Here is a 19,060-nt window from a genome sequence, read left to right on the forward strand (position 1 = left end):
AAGCTGTTATGTCAAGAACCACTGCCATTGAATCATTAGGTTGAACTCGAGAAAAGTAAATGAGTCATTCTTTTAAACCAATTCTTTTTACTGAACCGTTTGAACTGATACATTTTTGAGTGAACTATTCCTGTTTGTGGTAGAACAACAAATGATCAGTTAATCAGATAATTAAAAACATTTTCTTACCTGCAGATGTGAATGAGTGTGAGCTGCTCGGTAATGTGTGTGGTGAGGCCATCTGTGAGAATCATGAAGGCTCCTACCTGTGTTTGTGTCCTGATGAGACGCAAGAATTTGACCGGAATTTGGCCAAATGCTTCTCTACAACACCAGGTAATATAGTATATGGTAAACCACCACAACGTGATCGACCAATCCATTATCCTACTGAAATCCAAATACCCTAACCCAAACCTGCAAGGCTACCATCATGCCACAGATTACGTTTTATCTGGACAGCTGACCCCTGTCCTCCTACGAAACTTCTTGGCTTTACAGTGTGCCTAAAATGATTCTGAAGCTCTTCACGTTTAAATCTCAGCCATAGAGATCCTCTAGTGCAACAGGACATTAACTTCCTATCATCAGGGTCCAGCTCTGAGTAGAACAGAGGGAGGCAAGGCGTGATAAATGGGGGTTGTAAACGATCTGGCAGGAGAGAAATGAGATTCAGTCTGAGGATTAGAGAGGGACCCAAGCACCATGGACCCCAAAGTACGTAAGAGCCAAAAAGAAGCTCCCACACTCAGATAAAAAATAAGAAGAGAGATATACTGATAAGGCCCATCAGAATGAGATTGCTTTTAAAAAAGATTTCTTGATTGGAATATATTTAGTTTTATTGCTATTATTGTTCCTCTTTAAACAATGCCTGCTGTGTTACTGTTTATTTGAATATAGTCTAAGTTGATTTTGGCATGAAATTTATGAATGTAACCAAAAAAATTGCACTAAATGCAATTTGCATGAGCAGGCCACAAAATGTTATTTCTTCAAAAGTGAAGTGAGCCAATAAATCTGGGAAAGGTTTTGTTTACCTGTAAAACAAGTGGACTAAAGAAGACCAGACATGGAAGATGTTAAAAATGTTAAAAAGTTTTAGTTTTAACAGTGGCACTGGTTAGACTTGAATCAAATTGTTCCTCTAGTGCCCCAGTTGAAGAACATGGTGAAACTTGGAAATGTTGGAACGATGTTGATCGGATATATGTGTGTGAGTGGCTACACACCAGCTGTGCCTGGAATATCAAATAACAGGACTCTTATAAATAACTCTTTTAGTTGAGGACTTTTGTTCAAATCCACCCGCCTAATCCTGCTCCCGCCATAAAACCGCACTGTCTCCTGAGTTTAAACATTATAACATTATATTTACAAGACGTACCACAGTATCTCTTATCAGAGCTATAAATCATGGTTTTTGCATTTAAGGACAGCGGCAGAACACCATAAAACTAGAATCACAATAGTTTTGAATATGAATTATCTGGAAATCTTAAAAAGGAGCTCTCAGTGACTGAAAGGCCAAGGTTGGACTGTAAAACTGCTCTCTGATGTCATGCACAGTTTCTGCTGTGTTCTTGACCTTGGTTCTTAAGGTATTCATTTGTGGATAACTGTTGCAGTGAAATATTACATTTATTTATTGCTTCTTTTCTCCAATTATTTTTTTTAAATGTATGCTTTGTGACAAAACATGATAGAAAATTCATATCTGAATATTTTAAAAGTAAAAGACAACCGTCTGAGTTATCTGTGTTGCTTTGTTTGTTGTCTCGTACCCCATAGTCCCATCGGTGGAGAGGAAAGAGTGTTACTACAACTTGAATGATGAGAACCTGTGTGATAATGTGCTGGCCAGCAGCATGACTATAGAGGAGTGCTGCTGTACGCTGGGAGCAGGCTGGGGGGACAACTGTGAGGTCCATCCCTGCCCCATACTGGGAAAAGGTACTGATTTACATACATGAAGTACAGTACAGAGAACTGTAAGAAAACGTATGTATAGATGGATCATTGAGTCAGTGAGTTGAACTTAAGGATAGTGAACAGATTTTTTTTGCAGTGAATCAGTTGACCTTGTTCATTTTAGATTAACTATACCTTTTAAATAATTAAGAATTTAATTTTATTTATTGTAACTCTTTTTGAAAAAAATATCATGGTGAGGAACCAAATTAGAGAAATTCAGTTCCAAGTAGGAAATTTAAAGTAGGAACAATTTATTAAAGAGACACATAACATGTTTAAACCTATTATAATTTAAAACTGTAATTATTCCTATTTTAAACCTGTACTTTTTCCTTCAAATCATCCTACAAATTGGTTGAAGAGAACGTGTCCTGCCTGGAAGTGCACGTGAAGTGCTTATGAATCAGTCTCTGGTCATTTATTAATTTCTGACAGGCAGATCAAATAGGATTTTTATCAGATAAGGTTCAATGCAGAAGAATATCCACCTTTCTGCAACTGATGACTGATAAAAGGTGTTCAATACATATTGAAGTAGTAAATGACATTAGTAAATCATATCTGAATATCCTATAAATGATAAACAATCACTCTCATATTTCTTTTGCTTTACCAAAGCCAAAATTACAAGTCATTATCACTATTCTTGAATAAACACAGCAGACCGTTTCCTGTATTAACCACTGACACTCTCTTATGCAGATCAGTTCTCACAGATGTGTCCGGCGGGCCAGGGTTACATTCCTCCTGGTGATCCCATAATTCCTACAACCAGCTTACCAGAAAGCTTAATAGGTATCTGTGTGTGTCTATATATTTTCAAAGGGATTGTTAACCCAAACATTTTAAATCGAATGTTGTTCCAAACCTGTATGTATTACTGTGTAACACAAAAGATCATCTTTTGAAGAATGTTTTTATCCATACTGTGAAAGTCAATGGGGTCCAAAACAAAGTGTCTTGTACTTTTACCCCCATTTTATGCACATATTTCTGACTTTGTGAGGTGTGGAAGCAGCCGCAGACATGGCTTAGCATCTGACCTACATATGCTGAAACACACACACTCAGCAGCCTGCTTCCCAGTATGGGGAAACCTCAGTCCCAGGGCCAGTCTAATGCACTGATTTAATTTATGAATGCAGCGAGAGTGTGGTTTCTCTTTGGCTGGTGGCAGTGTGAGTGAATGCACTGTGGTCGGGATGTGTGTGTGTGTGTGTGTCGGTGTACGTTTGAATGGAATGCTTATGGATGGAAAGGACATTTCCTCCCCATCGGTCTCCAGTCAAATGACATTTCTGCATGTAGCAGATCCCCAAATAAGAACACTAACTAGAGCAATGCGTCCTCAGTGAAGAGTCTGTATGCTACCAGATGCATGCTGATCTGTTGGTGTGGTCCAGGCTTTCAGGTTCATAATGACCTGTCTGTATGTTTTCGAATGAAATGATGAACGTGATGATTTGTGTCTTTTGCAGATGCAGATGAATGCAAGCTTTTTGAAAACGAGATCTGCAAAGATGGCTTTTGTCTTAATACCCTTGGTGGGTATGAGTGTTACTGCAAGGCTGGACTCTTCTATGATGAGAGCAAACTACAGTGTGTTGGTAAGGTCCAAAATCACAATCAGTATGTAATCTTTAAACGTGTTGATTACTATGTTTCCTCTGGGTTTTTTGTTGTTGATTATGCTTCCTTCATGTTGGGAAGCAGAAAAGAAGATATTTTGACAAACAAAATGGGAATCCATTCACTTCCATTGTATGGACAAAAAACAAACAAACAAACAATCAGATATTTTATTTTAAAAAATTGTTCCACACAAAAAAGAAAGTCAAACATGTTTGCACTGACATGAATGTGAATAAAAAATTATTATTTTTTTTAGACTGATTACAGGTTTGATGTAGCGAGATCAGTTTTTTTAAAAGAAAGCTTTTGTTCAGACAGGCTTTTGCTAGCCTAGCACGTCCACATGTTGTCATAGTAATAAGGTAAACTTGGTTCAGCATGCACTGAATTTTAGTAATAGATGTTTAACTATTGATTGTTTTGGGCAGTATCCAAGTCTGAACACAGAAACGTGTAAAATAAATAAATAGATGGCGCAGTTTAGTGAGGATTAAGGACCTACAGAAAGTGCAGTGACGTCATCCTCTGAATTTTTGAAGAGGGCCCTTGTTAACTTCAGGATTAGCAAGATACAGCAAGAGAAACATTCAACATGTTCTGTTGTCTTTTACACCCTAACCTTGTCCATGAAGACTCACGTTCATGACATTTAATAGCTGCTGAGAAGCGCATATTCTGTCTAAGAAATCGAATTTAACGGGATTTCAAACCACATAAAAAGTTGTTTTGGATTTTATTTGTGTAAATGCAATAGATTTCAGTTGACTAGGCTAAAAAATAACATATTTTTGCTGCCTGTCTGAACAACACACATGCACTGTGTTGAAATACACAAAACGTAATGAAATTATTGAATATTATATTCTAGTGTTTCTCATTGTGCTGTGCATATCACTGATCTGTTCACAGTCACACAATAAAGTGCTGAATCTACCAAACTGAATAAAGTACTAAACCAGTTAATTCAATATTTTAAAAGACAGTTTTCAAAAACATAAAAAGTTACATGAAAGTGTTTTATTTAAGTGTTTTTAGAAAGGTTAGCAAGCAATTTTAGAAGGGTTTGTTATTTATAGCATCCTGCTTTAGCCGTTTATTGCTTGTGATGTTTGGCCTTAAATTGTCACTGTTCTTTTGTTGGATTGGAATGACAGGCTTGTGTGTGTGTTCATACAAGCTTACATGTTAAATAGATAGTATGTGTGTGTGTGTAAGTGTTGGCCTAGTTTGGCTCACCATAACGCCAACACATTTAAATTGGATTTAAATTTAAGTTTTAAACCTGCTGCAGCTGGCGGCTTGTGGCTTGCGGCCACATTATGCGTTCGTCTTGATGGCAGGTTATATGTGTGTGTGAGTATGGGTCAAAGGCTACATTTCGCGATCGGTCAGGGCGGCACAGCCGTTATGATCCAGGCCACAGCTCTATGGTGCACCGCAGGCTGTCTGCTTGCCTAAACACACATACACACACTCACTCACACATACACACACTCACTCACACAGACCGCAGACCCACGGCCAAGGAGTCTTACCCGGCCGCACTGCCTTAAAGCTGCCACACCCCTGACTGCCTCACACACTTATATTCAGTGTAGCCACAATCATTTGATTTCCTACACCCTCTGACACACACACATATGAACACCCACTCACTCTCCATACTCAACTATGCATTTACACACACATACAAATATGTCTCTCGTTTCATGTGTCAGTCTTTTTAACACCAGTTCAGTGGGTGGAGGTTCTGGAGGAGGCCACAAAATTTTACTTGCATATTGTGGGCAGATTGGTTTTATGTACACAAACACACACTAAGTTCATTCACATGCACTTTAGATGTTTGATTTTAGTTGGACTAAAGCAATATATATATATATATATATATTTATTTATTAGTCCTGGTTGTGATCTGGTCTGGTGATCTCCCTATCAGTGTTGTTTTTGTTAACTGAAACAAAAACTAAAATTATTTGAAAATAAAGCTCAAAGTAATTGAAATAGAGCTGAAATAAAATACAATATAAATATTAGAAACTCAAAATATCGCCTTGGCAACTAAATGAAATGAAACAAAGCTGAAGTACTAAAATAACTAAAATGGAAATAAAAATAAATCAAAGCTATATTGAAATATATATATTTTTTAAACAAATAAGAATGACAAATGCACATAACAAAATGACTGGAACTGAAATTAAAAACTGAAAACATACAAACCAAAGCTAATTTAAAATATGAATAAATACAATAGCATAATTAATACTAAATAAGAGTATTATATCCTGTCAGTCTATTTTTCCTCTTATGATTACCACACCTCACAACATTGTTCAGATGTTTTATTTCAAGACATTTGTCAAGTTTTTGTTCCTTAAAATGTTCTAATGTGTAAGACTAATTCCGTACGCATCTCAATCTAAGCCTCGGTTGCTAATTCCAAAACATCAGTTTAGAGCTAGTATCAGACGCTTGAGCGAGAGAAGAGGAAGGGAGAGAAAGGTTGATTGAATAAATTTGTGTCTGTGCGGTTCTTAACAGTGTTAACAACAGTGAAACAGTGTCTCTACTAATATCAAAGCTATAACTTTAACTGCTTCAAGAACAGTTCTGTTACTCACCACTAAAAATGACAACTATTTAGTTTCTGTGCGCATACATGTTTCCGTGTGTGTGAATGTGTGTACTGCATGAATGGGAGAGAAAATGGGAGAAAGAGTATGCTTTCCATAAATAATAGAACATAATTTTGTGGTAAAACGTTAAAATAGTTTGTCATTTTTATCATATTATTTGGTTATTTACTCGCTTGGCCAGTACCTTTGTGTGTTTTGGTTAATTTGCTGCTGTAGGCTGTAAGGACTTTTGAAATAACTGAATTGAACAAAGTGATATGGAACTGTAATTCTGTCAACCTGCCTGGAATTACTTTAGCCGTGCATTTACTGGAAAATAACTGCACACCTTGGCTTTCGTCAACCAATCAGATTAAAGCATTTAACAGCCCCGTTGTATAATACATTTTTATTTGTCCATTTATGCAATTTTTGTTTTGGTTTTGTAAACTGCAAAAGTGGTGAATTCTGGTGAAATTGTTGTTTTTTGCATCTATAATGTGTATATTGAGAGCAACTTGAACCTGCTCACTGAGTCTGTTCATCTTTGTTTATCTCTCATCAGACGCTGATGAATGTGCAGATGAGTCGAACTGTGTAAATGGTAAATGTATGAACACATATGGGTCATACCAGTGCTTCTGCACTCCTCCCCTGGTTCTTGCGCCTGACAATGCCCGTTGCATTTCAGCCGCCATGGCAGGTAAAGTCTTACATCAGCTATTATGTACCTGAAAACCCAACACCCCACTACCAAATCCCTATTCTTTAAACACGCCCTGCACTCTGAAAAACCACACCATAAAACTCACATCCTAAACTCTTAAATCCCAATCCTAGAGGCCTCCATCTCCACATATTTTAGATGTATTTCTTATCTACCACACTTATTTATCTCATTATCTTATTAATCGAGTTCTCCATGACCTGAATTGAGTGTGTCAGATTAGTGAGCCACCTAAAATATGCACTGTTAGGGTTCCTCAAGGAGCTGGATTTAAGAAACAATGCTCTAAATCCTTTAATCCAAACCCTACATTCTCTAAAACCTGTATTCTGTCCTCTAAAACCCTACAATTTACATTTTAAACTAAATGTTACACCCCTAATATGCGATAATTTACCTTTTGTTTCTGAGATCATTATTTGATCATCTCTTGATCACAGAACAATTCCAAACAGTGTCATACTGCCATCTAGAGGATGGTCAGAAAAAGAAGTGCTATTTATTTTAAACTTTGGAAATCTAGTAGTATGAGGCATAAGAACAAGCGTTGGTTCATGAGCACTACTGTTTCTGCCATTGCCTGGCACCAAACGTATTTCTACACTGTAATAAAAGTATTAAGAGAGGAATTTTCCACATTGATTTGCCACATTTTGATTTACGCATTGCATTCTATGGATTTTTTTACTTAGATTACATAAGTGTATTTGAGTATTCTGTAATTGTCATTTGCTTGACGCTTAAAATGCACATTTACTCAGGAAGATCAGATGAAGTTTGTTTGTGTTTTTACAGAGCAAAGAGAAGATGAAGTGTATGAAGGCATTTGCTGGGAGACTGTGACCGAAAGGCTGACCTGCACAAAGCCCTCCGCCAGCAGACAGACCACATTCACAGAGTGCTGCTGTTTATACGGAGATGCTTGGGGCATGGATTGTGCTCTCTGTCCCCAGAAAAATACAGGTATAAATACACAACCTTCCCCAATGAGCACCTTTCACATCTACTGATGCCCGTTTACATCAATATCTAAATCAATGTTATATTGAGTGCCTGTTTACATCAAATGTCACATTGAGCAATACACTCACAGTATAACTGTGCACTACACCCACTGTGTATAGTATTTATATAGTTATTGTATAGTTTCAGCATATATTTCGTTTGGACTGTCTTACGTGATCTTACTGCCCTGTAATTATATTCTTGCAAAATCGCTGAGATACAAAGAACCTGCAAACATAAAAAAAAGCACAAAGAAAAAGAGATGAAAACAAAACTCTTTCTTTTTCACTGTCATCCAGCTGCCTATGCCACAATGTGTAATATCCGTCAGCCGGGTGATTCCCGTCGGCCATATGGTCAGGATGCTCTGGTTGCTGGCCCAGTTCATGAGTACCCTGAATATGACTTTCAGCCCTCGAATCCTGACGGCACGCTGCCCTTCTATGACGATTATGAAGCACCAAGAAGTGAGTAAAATGATACACTTTAAATAAATAGTTCAGCCAAAAATGTAAACCGTCATTAATGTACCTTGTCAAAACCTCTCTCTCCTTCACAGATCCATATGATGCATTTGAAGGACTGCGAGCAGAGGAATGCGGTGTGCTGAACGGGTGTGAGAACGGACGGTGTGTGCGGGTGCAGGAGGGATACACCTGCGACTGCTTCGATGGATACACACTCGACATGTCCCGCATGGCCTGCGTGGGTGAGCAAAGCAAGAGCAGATTCTCACATGAGGGGATCAGGCTGGTTTTTCAGGATGTGGGTGGGATTAGCTCAGGTTTACGTTTCTGGTCGTTTCAACCCTAAAGAATTGATTTGAAGAAAAGAAAAATCTATGATTTTATTAATAATTAGGTGCACATTTTCCTGCACAAGTGTCTGAGCTTCAGGATAAATAAAATCAAAACTAGATTAAAAAATAAGATAAAAATAATTAATTAGTATGTTTAGTGATTTCATGTGACTGGATTTAATTTGTGGATGTTATTAAGGCATACAAACTAAAAAGGGTTGGGGGTTATTCAAAACCTCATTTGTCAGGTAACTTCAAAATTGCTTTTCCATCTTCTCCCAGAAAAGTGATGTGATTTTACCAGCTAATCTCCTGAAATGAGGCATGACTGAGCAGATGATAAACTATATAACAGTTTTTATTAGGGTTGGGAACCGAGAACTGGTTTGTAGAATCTACAGCAAGTCTGATTTCAAAAATGAATGATTCTTATGAATTGGTTCTTTTAGTGAATCAAAAACCTACTGAACAACCAGTGTAGTCCAATTTTTAAACAAATTATTCTGGGTCAGTTATTTTTTAGCGAATCAAAAACATACAACTCAACTAGTGTATGCAAATTCTCAAATGAATAAGTTATTTTAGTGACAGAACAAAACAAAAAAAAACAGCTTACAGCTAACTGTGAGACTTAGATCAATGTACTGTAGTGTCTGACTGGTTGTTGATATGACAACATTGTGTGTTTTGTCAGTAGTATTGTAAAAAAATATTTTTTTTTTACCACATTTTTGTCTGTTTGGCATTCTAAACCATCTCTTCAGTCTTTTAAAGAATGCATACTTTGCTTTAGCAATGAAATTCCATTTACTTTTTCAACAAATATTTATTACCCTAAAAACTAAAATAAGTATTATTCAAATTGTCATGGGTGAAGTTGAGTCCCAAACTCTTTGTGGTTTGTGTTCCAGATATCAACGAATGCTCAGAGCTGAATACAAAGATGTCTCTTTGCAAGAACGGCAAGTGCATCAACACGCAAGGCTCATATAAGTGCGTGTGTCTGCCAGGATTTGTCCACTCCGCCCAGCACAACTACTGCGTTCCTCACAGACAGAATGCTACCAGCACGAGCACGGAGTGACCAGCAGAGGGCGCAAGATATGCTAAAAACACTCTTATTTAATCAAGGCCCATATACTCTGCACTGTATAAAACAAACAGCCAAAAAACAAACATAGAAAAAAGTCCTACTTGAGATGAAGAGTTTAATGTGCTATCTAATGGTGTCTATGAGAGAACTGTATAAAATATTTGTTTTATTGGTCTATGTAAGTTTATTCTTTTTTACTGTATTAGGAAGTAGAAAGACTGTTTGAACATAGCAGAGGTGATATTTCAGCAAACTGACAAACCCTATGACCTTAAGCTGGGGGACTGCTTTATTTTACCCAGTCAGAGACACGGAGCGTGTGGATACTTTACTAGTGCAAAAGCCAGACTCTCTAGTTCCACTTTTACTTTCTTTCCATTTCTTCTTTTGTTTTAATAATTGTCCTTTCCCTTCTTTCATTATGTTTCTAAATCGTTTATCGGCTGATTTTTCTATTTTTTTCTATTTACTTTCACATTTTAGTGAGGCAGACCACACCGAACAAACACACCTGCAATACATAGAGTCATAAGAAACACACAGCACAAAATGTTTTCAGAGTCAAGTCTTTAAAATAAGCTTTTTATACAAGCTGCTTTGTATTAATGACAGACGCCAGCTTATTCTCTGTGTCTGGGACAACATTAGTCCACTGCAGATGTCTGCCCTGTGGAGCAGGCATGACCTTTAACCTCTAGAAATTATTATTATTACGTTTCTTTAAAAAGAAAATAATAAAATGAAGAACCTTTATGTATTTTGTTTTTACAGAAATCTTTTACTGCATTTGATAGAGTGGGTGAAATGTCTTGCCAGGTTGCAAAGCTGCTATTAAACAGCCGTGGGTTTTTTTCTCTCACTCTTTTTCTGTTTTTTTTTTTTTTTGTACATTTAAACTGAAGAGTTGATAAAAACTATGTATTTGTACATGAATAAATAAATTTCTGAATATCCATATAATGTATTAAAACTCTTGAAATAAATCAGAGATGGTGTTTATACATATTTAGCTATGCTGTGTTCTCTAGCCTATGCATGGTGCTTCTCAATTGGGTCACGACCTAATATGGGTTGTTGGGTCGCAGACAGAAAGGAAAATATGTTTAAAACAATCGTTGGGGTCTGAAACACCGCAGATCATCATCACCTTAAACAATGGTGTAGTTCAAAACAAATGCAGTAGATTTACACCAAATTGTTCTGTTCTCACAAGTGGTTCAATGGAAAGCATGTCCTTTGTCTTAGCTTACTGTTTATCTTGAGCAGTAATCTGGTGTGAGAATTTAGGTGACTTGTTATGAGTCGACATCAGTTGTTATTCAAAGAAAATACAATGGGACAAACTTAACTAATGGCTTTGATATCAAATGGATGCTTTGACTCATTGTACGGCTGGAATACTGGATTCTGATTGGTCATTGACGCCATGTTTCCTATATTCCCTATCATGAATGGCAACGCTGTAGGCCAGAAGACTGCGTGTCTGGGTAAGTGAAACCGACGATGTAGAGCTGCATGATACTGGATAAATTGAAAATCACAATTTATTTTGCTTCAAACAGATGATTTGATTCTGAACAAGCCACTAAACAAATTAACGTGTAATTTAGGCTAGGCATACTCGAGGTTCTGATCAAATGTTTGCCTATACCGTCAATTGTTTAATTAATTTGAATGAATTATTTAGGCTAAACAAAAAATGGTTTGAATTAATAATTCGATGTAAATAATTGGTTCATTGCTGGATAAATCAGAATTTCTGAACGAATCTCTTGAATTAATGATTCAAGAGGAATTCTTTTTTTTTTATAATAAAAAAAAAATTCTCCTCACTTGTCGCAACCTAGTGGCGTAACGATGTAATATCGTTATTTGAAGCGCCAAGTTACTTTCAAAAGATCTTCAGTGTTTATATCCAAACTAGAAACTTTTATTCGAGTAGGATATCTTGTGTTAATGTGAATATTTGTTAGACAGAAATAATACTGTGTGGTTGACTGTTTGTGAAACCGTTTCATAGCCTAACGTTAACTGCTGTGTTTTAACGATTAATCGTGCAACTCTGCTATGTTTGTGTAGTATGTATTCAACTTATGTGATTTCTGCGCGATTAACGCTAGGAACTGGAAATAAAATGATTTCGAATATGATATTTATGAATTTATATAGCGGAATTGTCATTATTAAGGAATTACTTCGCGTGTGTGTTTGAATCTAAATCGCGATTTTTTTTTAAATGATAACGTTACCTTAATCGTGCATAAGCCGTCTATGTTGAATGTCATGTCATAGATTCTGCAAATCATACTTGCTTATGATGGAGAACATTACTGGAGATCGGCTTTCCCCCGATTTTTACGTCACACTTTGGAATTTTGGGGATTTTTTTTTTTTTGCACTTCTTTACACAATTTGGCTGTAAATCTTTTTCTCAAAGCACACATAATAAGGCAACGAATTAAGTTCACTGACCTCAGTAAACCAACCAATAAACCAACATCATTTTGTATAGCATACCATGGTATTTTTTGATGTGCCATATAAATAGCATGGTACACACCAAAACCTGTATGTACTGTATGCTATTTATCCAACTAGCATGCTATTATAGGCTATTCCAATGCCATCACTGTATAGTACTTTTTTTTTGTTACTGATGATTTGCCGAGATAAGCTGAAGGACAATCCAGCAAGGATTCCTTTGCTTTCTGCTTGTTATTGTTAATACACTGGAACTGTGTGTGTGAGAGAGAACGAGAGAGAGAGAGACAGAGATAGGTACAGACTGATTGTTTGATGGAGCGCGAAGAGACAGAGCAAAGGGAAGTGAGGGGTGGGACTGAGTGAAAGAGAGGTGGAAGTGAAGGGGAGGGCCAGAGAAAGCGAAGGGAGGAGAGAGGCAGCATGCATCTGTGTGGGGTCAGTATCACATGCTTGGCTCTTGCACACCACACTGTTGTTGCTTGTGTGCGCTTTGATCTCACTGAACAGTGCATCTGACATGCAGTGTTCTTTCTGTCTTTATTTCTTCTTAAGGCAGGCATGGACTTGTAGAGAACTACGCTGTGTGATTCACACCTATGCTGAGTCAAAAGAGCTCCAGTGATCTCCACTGGCAGGTAAGATCTCTTTTTTTGATCACCTAACAGACCGTCATTCCTATTTGAAGCCTACTATAAAGTTCAGTGGTTAAACACAAACTAGTGATCAACTTTGACATGTTGGTTTGACTGTGCAGTTTACACACTGAAATGTGTGTGGTCTGTAGTCAGATGGCATTAATGTGATCATCTGAAGAGTACAGGACACTTTACACTCTCAGCGCAAATATGTTGCAGTCGGAGAGATTTGAGGAATTCCAAGGTCACAAACTTTTCTTGTGGTGTATCATGTTTTGTTGTCGTGTTGCAGTGTGTTTATGTGATAATGGGACACAAGCCAGTGAGAGAAACATTGATATTCATTGGTCAGTCCTGATGGTCAGTGTTGGTGAGCGGATAGTAGGTCAGTCTGATCATCATGTTGTGCAAAGAGTACACAGGTGTGATGTTGTGCATGCATTTAGTTAGTTTGTGTGTATATACTTTTGTTTTGGGGATGAGTATATATTTTTAAGTATTGATTTATTTATATTTAGAATTTTTTGCAGTTCACATTGCAATCTGCTTAGATGTTGTTTTGAAAATGTTGTTTCAACTTTTGTTTATAAGTCACAGGGACGATCGAGGCCCAAGGACATACTTTCTCTCTGAATCTCGCTCGCACACATAGACACACACTGCCTCTTTCTTTCAAACACATGCTTTCTCTCTTTCGGTTTATCTCAGTAGCTCATTCTCGCTGGTTTTATTAACCATGTCTGTGTTTCACTAATGCATTTATGGAAAAATCACAGTCATCGTTTCATCAAATTTTCCATGAAGCAAATAGCTGAGAATAGCCGGCCATGTAAATGATATCCCAGCATCAACCTGTGCTTTTTAACCTGTTGCGTGTGAGGACCCAATTCAGAGTTGGCCACAGGTCTAGTGTTTCTGTATGTACTGTAGCTCTTGTATGTTTTCCTGTGCAGAAATTAGCCGCACATGTAAATATCTAAATGTGAACTACATGATGTTGAATTACTGTATAATAGCTTTGACAAACCAACTCTGTATTTGGGAACAAAATGAGTAGAACTAAATCTGACAAAACTTCCCTTTGGTGAAATCCAAGGACTTGAAATAAAGTGATTATAATTAACTTGATATAAAAACAATAGAAGTCTCAGGTTTGTCAGTAATTAGGTGGTGTGAATAATAACTCTCTGTCCTTTAAAGGAAACTTGTTTGCTGTGCTGGTAATCTGTGGGTCGGATCAGCAGATAGTAATATTTAAGCTCTGTTAACACACTAGCGCTGAACACACACACTCATTCACAGAGCTGTTGTTTCTGCAGTTACACAGAGTCTCTGACAGCAAGTGTAGGCAGGTGTCTGTAGCGTGAATGGTCTCACTCCACAACCTCATTCCACCACTTTCCCCTCATATGCTGTCTCATAGTTCCTTTTTTTTCTGCCATTGGACTCTATCTATCATTGGTCTATCTCTATACCGTCTCACTTATTATCAATGTTATTTGCAGTGCGATTGTGAGCCATAGCTCCTGTTTCCAGTAAAATGGCAGGCTATTTATAGAGCAGGAGTGTTGATGTGTGTTTGTGCCCTGCTGCGTATGTGCTCGCATGTCTGCATTCTGTCCGTATCACAGTGATTCTGGACTAGCTTGGCCAAATTATATTCACTTTCAAAGTTTTTCTTTTGCTGATACAGCCAATATGTGCATTTTTGGAGTGACCTCACAGTGGTTGTTTTCTCCTAAATGTGATGGTTAAACACAGATCTACTTTATTATTGATTTCATTTTAGTCAATTTAGAGATTAATTTAATAAAAAACTCTTCTTTATTGATTTAAGTCAGTAAAAATGCCTTTAATGTTTAACATATTTTGTCTTTTTAAAATTATTTTTTACTTTATGTACCAGAATAAAACCAGACCATATGCGTATTTGCTATTTGGCTATTGGTTATTATTATCCAATAGCCCACGCATAGCATACATGATGTCGGCGGAAAAGGAAAATAGATTCTGTGAAGGATCAAGTTATATTTTTATTTGAAGATTGCAAAAGACAACTTTTATATTTCTCTGGAACAACATCATGCACCAATCAGTTGTTCACAATACGGGGAAATAGGCTCAAATTTGATTTCCTCAATATTCCAGGCTTCCTCTTTCTAACTAGAAATCAGGTACAGAAATTCACACACTTTCTAAAATTGAACCAGATGGCAGTGAGTCACAGCAAAAATCACTCCTATCAAAAGTCTTTCCTGTCCTGCTGACCTCACATCAGAAACCATTTGATCCCTGATCCTGGATCAGTCTTTCAGTATAGCTCTGTTTCAGCTGTCCTCGATTCAGTCATACGTTACCGCTTGCTTGTGTCATACAGTACACGCATAATGCAGTGCTTTATTTATGCAAAGTGCACCTGTAACATTTCCTCGTATTCAAACAGCATGCATGAATTTCTCTCAGTTACACATTAGCCACTGCTTTCATTAGAGTCCCAAAATGTCACACGGCCTAAACAATCTACCTCAACGTAAAGACACGAGTGAAGATTTTATCAAAAGTCTTTTTATGTGTAATATTACCCAAGACTTTCATAGCTTTTGAGAAGAGTGTTTTGTAAGTGTGAAGACTGGATAAATAGGTTAGTCATGATTACAGAACAAAACAATCCGGCTCTGAGCAGTTCAACATGTCACTTGGACGTTTCAAGGAATTTCTGAGGATGTTTCTTTGAAATCCAAGGGAATGTTTGGTAAATGGGAATCTTCTCAGATAGGAGCGTCATGGTTTCATCAGATATGACGTGAAATCTTCCACTGCTTTTCATGTGACACAAACCTCAGCCACATACCAACCATTGAAAGAGGCAATAAACTTTTATCATTCAGTCTTTTCAGTGTGATGGAATGTCAGTACTTCATAAAGAGGCTTCAGACGTTTTTGTTCTTGTCTACTCACACAACACACATCAGTAACAATTGCCGTTCACGTAGTTTAAAACAAACACTGTGAGAGTGTGAAACAAACTGTGTTGGCAGAGCAGGATATGTGCTCATTGTTTATGTTTAGCCGGTTCTTTTTTGGGCTTGAGGAGACGAAACAAGATGGTCTGCATCCCCTTTGAATGAACAGGAAGGAGGACAGAAAAGCAGCTGCTAGTGTCACACTCACACACACAATGCACATACACGCTTAGAAAGAAAGACAGAAAGGGAGGACAAGGGTCCTTCAATGTAGCCATGACCCACTTTGTCATATGATGATGAAGATTCATTGAACTGAACTTGAAATCAGTGTTGCATTCTGCCAGAATATTGATATTCATGCTGGAATTCAGTTACATTAAAAAAGCTCACAGATTACATTGATTACTAACAAAAAAGTAAAGACAAGCCGGCCTTTTATTGTGCTACCACATTTTAAGTTGCTTTTTAAAAAAAATACTGAAGCTCTCAGATATGTATCAAGTTTGTCCCAAATGTTTCATAGTAAATAAAAGTAGCAACTAACGAGCTGATGGTAAAATGTATGTGATTGATGATATCAAAGCCTAGATCATGTGGCTTTCGATGAAGTTAATGAGAAATCTTTTTACTTTTGATTGCAAACTTCTGTAACTTGGCAAAACTTGCAGGTGTTGAGGCATTGTTGACAATAGTGTTGACAGCACTTTTCTAAACCTCTCTTCTAGAGTCTTTTTCTGAGGAGAAGATGTCTGTGAGAAAGTCCTATATAAATAACCTGGTGCACAAATATGGTAACCCTTTACCACCTTTGTATGTATGTCAAACCACCATCCTATGATCTGATACCACTCTAATACTTTTTGTAAAAGATTTCAAGTACCTATAACTTTGCATAAGATGAAAAGGGGTTCTTAAATTCTTTCATCATGTTTACTTCCATTCAATGACCAACCCTGGCTCCCTGAACACAGCTGAGTTATAATTGTATCTCAATGTATTTCAGTCTTGAGGTAAGATATTTGATCATCCAGTGGTTCTGCGAGACTCACCTGAAACTTGAGTTAAATTCAGTTGCATGTTTAGTGTTACCAAGCCATTACTTGTGCAAAGCTCTTCCGTTCTGAAACTTGTCTTCACCCCTGTACTGTTGCGTACACAAACCACAGACAGATCGAAGAGCTCGTACCTCACCCAGACAGACCCACTTAAACGGGCCAAACGGGGAGATGGGAAAATGCAAGCATTCGCATACTTGAGGGGCTTGAGGGTGAGTGATCTTAACTGTGAGTAATTCCTGCCCATAAATATCGGCAATTGAATGACAGCCTGCTGGGTGGGAAGTTCTATTGTCCTTGAATAAATTCTCCTCACTATGGTAACCAGAGGGGCTCGTCCCCTCAAAGAATGGAAGCTGGGAAAAATAGGCTCAGAATTGTTGTACGTGGTAGTCATATTAAATATATCTGGCACTCATTTGAATAGAGAGCCTTTGAAACAAAAGAGAGAGTTGAGAATTGGGGTTGTCCATTGTTTGACCATGCCGTTAATGTCCCCCGCTTTTGTTCAGGCTAAGAGTTTGATGTATTCGCAATTGTTTTGTCACTCTCATTTGAGATCAGATCAAGCCAAGGTCAGGCTGTTTATTGAAGCTATAGTTACTCTGGTTTGATTATTTTGAGGGAGGAGGAAACCACGTGACGCAGATCCACTGTGTGTCTATGACATCCTGTTCAAAAGCCACCGACTGGAATAAACAACCTGCCTTTATTTAACCCGCAGTAGCAAGGAGAAAGAAAGAGACATTAATGATAACACTCCTGACTATTGTCTTTCGCTCATGATCTTTTTCTTTCCCTCGTACCCCCTTTCGGACACAAAAGGACAGATTGGTGGTCACCACCACCCCTCCCGTGAATGTATTGTGACGTGGTTCCTGTGTGCCGGGCTTCAGTTTACGGTGTGTTTGGGAGTATTTTTAGCCTGGCACAGGGACGCCTGCTACACAGACAGGAAAAAGGCCAGAATAGAAGGAAGTCCATTCGCCTTTTAGACAAACAATCCCTTCATCTGCATCAGTGAACTGTGGGAGAGAGAGAGACAGAGACAGAGAACCAGAATGAATATTTCTCACATTCTCTAGTGCCACATGGTGTTTGCAGGACTTCTCGCAGAATTTCACAATGAGGTCCAGAGATCTAACTCATGATATTCTCTGTCTCATTATTACAGAAACTGTTCACTTCCCCTTTCTCTCTGCATATATAATGCTAGTACATTTTTTTAAAAGTTGTAAACAGTTTGTCTTTTCATTGCATTCCATAGTTTTAAGTTAAACACACACACACACACACACGTTAGATGTATAAACCTGAAGAAAGAAAAAAGATCACAAATATTTGTAGTGCTGTTGTAAATAATAAATATTGTTTCAAATATTCTACAGTAAGCTTTGAGAGCCCTACAAATACATATATGTATATGACAGCTGTGAGGGTCCCTGGCAAACAAAGAAAAAGTTGTTTGTTATCGTTGATGAAGATTTTCAGTGAGTCAATGTCAATGTTGACAGATTCTTAATTTTCGGTTGCACACTTTTAATGAAACTGTAAAACTGTAATAACCCATCTGTCATGTACTGCAATCTCCAAAAAGCTATATATTCAGTAACAGATTCCTCCATTTTATCCAGATTTCGGATTGTGAGGGAAAGCAGTTGCAAAGGCCAGATGCATTCCAGACTTAAGACTGAGTAATATTTTTAGTACTTCTCAAATGTACTCTCATGAAATATCTGAGCTTGTCCAGTTCCTCATCAGGTCAGATCGTCCTCTAGCTTCAGGTCTTGATAATCAGAGATGTCAAAATGAACAACGGACCAGTCAAGTTCAGATGTTACAGTAACTTTTAAGTGGGTTAACATCAGCACGGCTCTTTAAAAATGGATGGTGTTGGGGAAGTTTCAGCTCAGTGTGCGGAACAAGTGACAGCCACTGCTTTATGAATTATACACATCTTTTGTTCCTCTGGATAATTACTTTGCTTTAGATTTTTCATATGACTCTAGTTCCTGCTTGGTCCCTTTGCAGTGTGTGACAGGATGTTAGCAGCTCTGTTTCAGAAAGAGACT

At 37.6% G+C, this 19,060-nt stretch overlaps 2 protein-coding genes across 4 annotated transcripts in view; both read left to right on the forward strand.

Annotated features, from left to right (window-relative positions):
* The window catches only part of ltbp1 (latent transforming growth factor beta binding protein 1), a 79,783-nt gene extending 68,927 nt beyond the window's left edge, over nucleotides 1–10,856 (forward strand). For all 3 annotated transcript variants that reach the window (XM_079633874.1, XM_079633875.1, XM_079633876.1), the window contains 9 exons: nucleotides 196–336; nucleotides 1,792–1,953; nucleotides 2,677–2,769; nucleotides 3,453–3,581; nucleotides 6,790–6,927; nucleotides 7,747–7,914; nucleotides 8,256–8,423; nucleotides 8,516–8,665; nucleotides 9,667–10,856. In XM_079633874.1, coding sequence (XP_079490000.1) covers nucleotides 196–336; nucleotides 1,792–1,953; nucleotides 2,677–2,769; nucleotides 3,453–3,581; nucleotides 6,790–6,927; nucleotides 7,747–7,914; nucleotides 8,256–8,423; nucleotides 8,516–8,665; nucleotides 9,667–9,839 — 1,322 coding nt within the window. In that variant the 3' untranslated portion in view covers nucleotides 9,840–10,856. The remainder of the gene's footprint in view (nucleotides 1–195; nucleotides 337–1,791; nucleotides 1,954–2,676; nucleotides 2,770–3,452; nucleotides 3,582–6,789; nucleotides 6,928–7,746; nucleotides 7,915–8,255; nucleotides 8,424–8,515; nucleotides 8,666–9,666) is intronic.
* Nucleotides 10,857–12,722: 1,866 nt separating this feature from the next.
* The window catches only part of rasgrp3 (RAS guanyl releasing protein 3 (calcium and DAG-regulated)), a 40,611-nt gene continuing 34,273 nt past the window's right edge, over nucleotides 12,723–19,060 (forward strand). Inside the window, exons 1-2 of the mRNA XM_079634001.1 lie at nucleotides 12,723–12,767; nucleotides 12,885–12,967. The gene's annotated coding sequence lies outside the window, so the exon portion shown is untranslated. The remainder of the gene's footprint in view (nucleotides 12,768–12,884; nucleotides 12,968–19,060) is intronic.

Source organism: Phoxinus phoxinus, assembly GCF_949152265.1.
Source record: "Phoxinus phoxinus genome assembly, chromosome: 13".
In the NCBI taxonomy this organism is placed as follows: Eukaryota; Metazoa; Chordata; class Actinopteri; order Cypriniformes; family Leuciscidae; genus Phoxinus; species Phoxinus phoxinus.